Source organism: Corvus brachyrhynchos, unplaced genomic scaffold (genome assembly GCF_000691975.1).
Source record: "Corvus brachyrhynchos isolate BGI_N302 unplaced genomic scaffold, ASM69197v1 scaffold671, whole genome shotgun sequence".
Lineage (NCBI taxonomy): Eukaryota > Metazoa > Chordata > Aves > Passeriformes > Corvidae > Corvus > Corvus brachyrhynchos.
In genome coordinates this window covers 778,107-782,732 of record NW_008236441.1, presented here as the reverse complement: position 1 = coordinate 782,732, position 4,626 = coordinate 778,107, and the positions used below count along the sequence as shown (strand labels likewise).

At 50.9% G+C, this 4,626-nt stretch overlaps 1 protein-coding gene across 2 annotated transcripts in view; it reads left to right on the top strand.

Moving 5' to 3' along the window:
* The window catches only part of VWC2L (von Willebrand factor C domain containing protein 2-like), a 47,889-nt gene extending 45,025 nt beyond the window's left edge, over nt 1-2,864 (top strand). For both annotated transcript variants that reach the window (XM_008643558.2, XM_017747134.1), the window contains exon 4: nt 800-2,864. In XM_008643558.2, the coding sequence (XP_008641780.1) occupies nt 800-948 (149 nt within the window). In that variant the 3' untranslated portion in view covers nt 949-2,864. The remainder of the gene's footprint in view (nt 1-799) is intronic.
* Nucleotides 2,865-4,626: the final 1,762 nt, after the last annotated feature.

The window sequence follows — 4,626 nt, the reverse complement described above, 5'->3', positions numbered from 1 at the left end:
TGCAGAGGGACAGATGGGCAGTGGCTTTTTGTGGGGCTTTTATGAGGAGGAGGAAAGGGCTTTAAGATCCCTTCCAACCCAACCATTCTGTGCCTGGGAAATAAGATCCTTGCTGACTTGCTGCTCAGCTTTGATATTGTGTAATAAAGCCAAAAAAAAAAAGGACCCAAAGCAATAATAAGCAGATTAAAGGAATTATCTTTGAGGAAAAAAACCCCAGCTTTTATCAGAAAGCTTACTTGAGAGGTGATGCAATAAATCATTTATGGTTAATAGCTCCAAGCTGGTGGAGGTCCTTGGGGTTACGTGGTGTTGGAGCATGGCTGCCAATGGCCCTAGGGGATGAACTGGCTCCGGCCCCTGCAGCTCCCTGCAGGCTCACCAGGCTGGAGCAGTGAAGGCTGGGCTGTGTCCTCATGCTTGTCCTCATGGTCTTATCCATCTTGCAGCCAAAATTTAAGGAGAAAAAGGTACTAAATTAGTGATCAACCTAGTAGAAAAAGCTGAGTGCAAATGCCATTTGTTCTAGGGGCTGGGTGCAGAAAGAGAGAGGAAAGTTTCAAGGCCTTTTTTTTCCCTTTAGTGCCTGAGGGCAACCAAAATATGAGAGAAGGGATTGCTGTGGGTCCAAGGCTCAGCACTGAGCAAGGCAGGAGCATCGCTGCAGATTTCGGCAGCAGTGGTGGCGTGGCCAGAGCGCAGCAAGGGGCTGGCCTACCTGTCCCAGGCTTAGAGCAGAGCTGCTGCCCCCAGTCCAAACACAGAGTACTTATCCTGTCACCCCCGTGTGTTTCCACAGGTCCCAACTGCTTTGCGGGCACCACGATAATTCCCGCGGGCATCGAGGTGAAGGTGGACGACTGCAACATCTGCCACTGCCACAACGGGGACTGGTGGAAGCCGGCGCAGTGCTCCAAGCGCGAGTGCCAGGGCAAGCAGGCTCTGTAGCAGCACCCCCGGCCAACAACCCGCTCGTGGTGATGGTGACAAAGGAACGGCTTCAGTGCTGCCCACGCGTCCAACCTCCCGCCAGCTGCAGCAGGGTCACCAGCAAGCCCTGCGAGGGTGCCACACGAGCAGAGATCGGTACCTGCGGGGAAGGGTCTCCCTGTGCCCCCTGCAGCTCCTCTCCCGCTTTAGTTACTCTGTACCGGGTGTGCAGGTGCCTGCTGTGCTGTCGTAATCACCAGGGCTTGGTGGGGACGCGCTGCTCGGACTGGGGGAGGACAGCGGGAAAACGGCCCGCGCACGTTCTTGGCCTGGCGATGCCTCCGAGGCACCGATCGATTCACTGCTCTCACTTTCTACAGTGTGGATCATGGGGTTTTTCACATTTATTTATTTGAGGGTTTTTTGCTATTGTGATTTTTTTTTTTTTAAGCCTCTTCCTAAGCTGGGATCATCGGGACAATACAGCTATGAGTGGAGCAATAGATGGAGCATTTTTATTGTGTCTGTAAGCGCAGGTGGCACTAAGGACAGGAGGGAGGTAGAAATTGAAAGGGATGGGGGGCTAAAAAAAAACCCAACTGGAATGTAACCTGCAGCAGGACTGAGGTAGATGCACAGGTATAGACTGGACAGCCAAGACACAAAGCTGTATCTGTGTTACACTTTCTCCACTGAGTGGGGACAATAAAGTTGAAGACACCTACACAGTGACCGTGACCTTGATGGGAGCAGAGCCCACGGCAGGTGCATGGGCAGGCTGGGGCAGCCAACCAAAAGGTGCTCCATGAAAGCAACATCTGACCTGGCTTGTCTGTGTGTGATTCCTGGCTGGGGCAGCAGTGGTGGAGCAGAGGGAAGAGGGCCCCACCTGTTCTGTTTCTTGGGCTGAGCATGTGTGCTCACCTGCCTTGTCCCATCCCGAGGCTGCTCTCGCTGGAGCCAAGGGCAGTGTTCCATTGCCTTCAGCAACAGCAGGTCACGGTTAAAGTATGGGATCACCCCACTCTGGAGGTTTCCAGGAATGTCCCACATCTGTGGCAGCACTAAACTGGCTCAGCTGGCAGGTAAGACCCTTTGCTACAGCGGGAGGGAGCTGCCCTGGCTCTCCCTGGGAGCATCCACAGTGCTGGGGATAAAGCAAACCACGGTGCAGCAGGGCTGGGCTGCACCCAGCAGAAAGCAGCTGCTCTCTGTGCCTGCCTGTCAGAGCAGAGGTCCCCATGGATCCCAGCAGCCAAGGGTCCCCATTTGGCTTTCCAGCACTGGCACCTCCTGCTTTCTCAGGCTGCAGTTTCCAAGCGATACTGTGAAAGAAAAGCCACCAATGTCATCTCCCTGCCCTGCCTGCGCAGGCAAGGGCAGGGGCCTTTCCCATCACTGTCCACACTTGGTTCCCTGCTTTTTGGTCAAGGCCATGAGGGTGGTGGTGCTTCTTTTGTTCAGAGTTCAGACTCCAGTTCAGCACCTGCTCTCGACAGCAACAGCAGCAGATCCTCCCCACAGCATCCTCACCGAAGCAGATCAGCACATCAGGCTCAGTTTATACACACTGTTGCCTTTATACTTTTATTTCTTCCCCGTTTTGGTGTTTTCCTGGAGAGCAGGGGTGGGAGGAGCACTTAGCACAGCAACTGCTGTCCTGTGGCTGAGCATTGGCTCCCTGCAGGCCGAGCTGGTACCATTAGAGACGTCATCGCCACATTTCTTCGTAAGCTGTTGCCTGTCAATGACTATCCAGTTTCAAAACTTTCAAACAATAGTGTGCCTGAAACTAGTGAGAAAAAAAGAAAATCTGTAAAAATGGGAGGGAGGGGTCCTAGAAACAATATTTGATGTGTAAAAGACTATATTATTAAAAAATTATTTTGTTAAATATAAAGTGTGTGAACCAGCAAAAAAAAACCCCAAAATTATATATTTGTGGTGTATTTTACTCTGCTGATCATCAGCCCCTCAAGCTCCCAGTTCCCCATCTCCTCCCTTGCTCCAGTCCCTGTCTCTTCACAGCATTGGTGAGTGCAGCTGGGGTGGGAAGAGCAGGCTTGGAGCCTGGAAGTGGCCATGAGAATCCCATGGATGGGATGGGTTGCTCATGGAGTGTCTCAGCAGTAACTCAGTACACCAGCTTTGCTGTGCCAAACCAGGATTCCCGTTTGGGGAGCTGCCATGGACTCTCACTTTAACCTCCATCTGCTTTTGCCTTTTACTGGTGCCATTTTATATTTGATGCCATTTCCTGAACATGGAAATTTGCTTTCAGTTCACAAACCCCATTTGGTACCTCCAGATGCATCATTATTTACACTGATTAGTAGTTACTCTAATTAATTACAGCTTAATTACTGTAGTTAATGTTTGTACAGTGCTTGGAACAAGTACAGCACTATACGTGCCACATATTATTATTTTCTTCATTATTAATTAAGCACCATCTCCATTCCATGCTGTGCTACTTCATTATTTCCCAAGGAGTCACAGTAGCGCCCTTATTCCCACCCAGGAGTACTTTTCTCCCAGCTGCCACTGGGATGCTGTGATGCTGGATTGGCATGGGAAGAGCAGTGGGATTGCTGAGGAACATGGGAATGCTCGGGGTTTTGCCCTTCACTCTTTCAGGGCACTGTGTCTAAAACCAAATGGGGAAAAGGCTGATGGAGGGGGACCCCTTGACCCCGCACAGGGAGCTGGAGCAAGCTCTGGGTCACATGAGGGAAAGCCCTGCAGATCCCATCACGGATGTGTCTGCAAGGTGTCCATGGCTCAGACTGTAGAAGGGGTCTGATTCCCCCAAATCCAGCAGTGTGAGACACAGTCCCACTGAGGGATCCCACAGCTCTCCCCAGGCACCAAGGCATCAGTCTGGGACCACAGGGAGAAGCGAAGGGCACAGATCATTTTCTAAGAAAACTTGCACTGCTGATGTGGAAGAGTTGCCAGTCGTAGGTGGGCAGTGTTTCCACAGCACTGGGGTGCCAGTAGCCCCAAAAATCATTGCCACCAGCTCCACTTCCCACCAGCCTCTGTCAGGCCAGGGTGGATCCAGAACTGAAATCCCATCAGGCGCTCTCCAAATACCCTACAGAATTTCATCCTCATCCCAATCTTCCTTTTTTTTTTTTTTTTTTTAAAATGTTGTATTTCATTTCTGCTTTTAATTAATCACAGCTCTGGGCCAGCCAGACCCATTAACTACTCTTCTCATTTAGACCTCTCAGAGATGCAGTTGCAGATGCAATTTAATTTGTTGACCCGTGATCGATAGCAATTAATACCATCTCTTTAATCTTGTTGAAAGGTTCATCTTGGGCTTCCAGAGGCTGCTAGCTAAAGGGAAAGGTGCCTGATACATATGTTATCAGATGGGGGAGCACAACCTCCTCCGTGGGCACCATCCTCCCCGTGCCCCCAGGCTAGCACTCCTGAAAACACAACAGGTATTTGTGGGAGATGGAGAAGGTGGATAAAGGTGAGGGAAGATGCTGAGGGGTAGAGAAGAGCAGGGGGCTTGGTAGGGCAGAAAGTAGGGGAAGGTAGAGTTATGGGTTGGAAAAATGAGGGGAGATAGAAATGGGACAGCCTAGGAAATGTGGCTAGAAAATCAAAAGGAGCCAAAAGGACTCGAACTGGAGCAAAAGAGCAGGTCAGAGAGGGGACAGCTCAGAGGCAACACCTTCA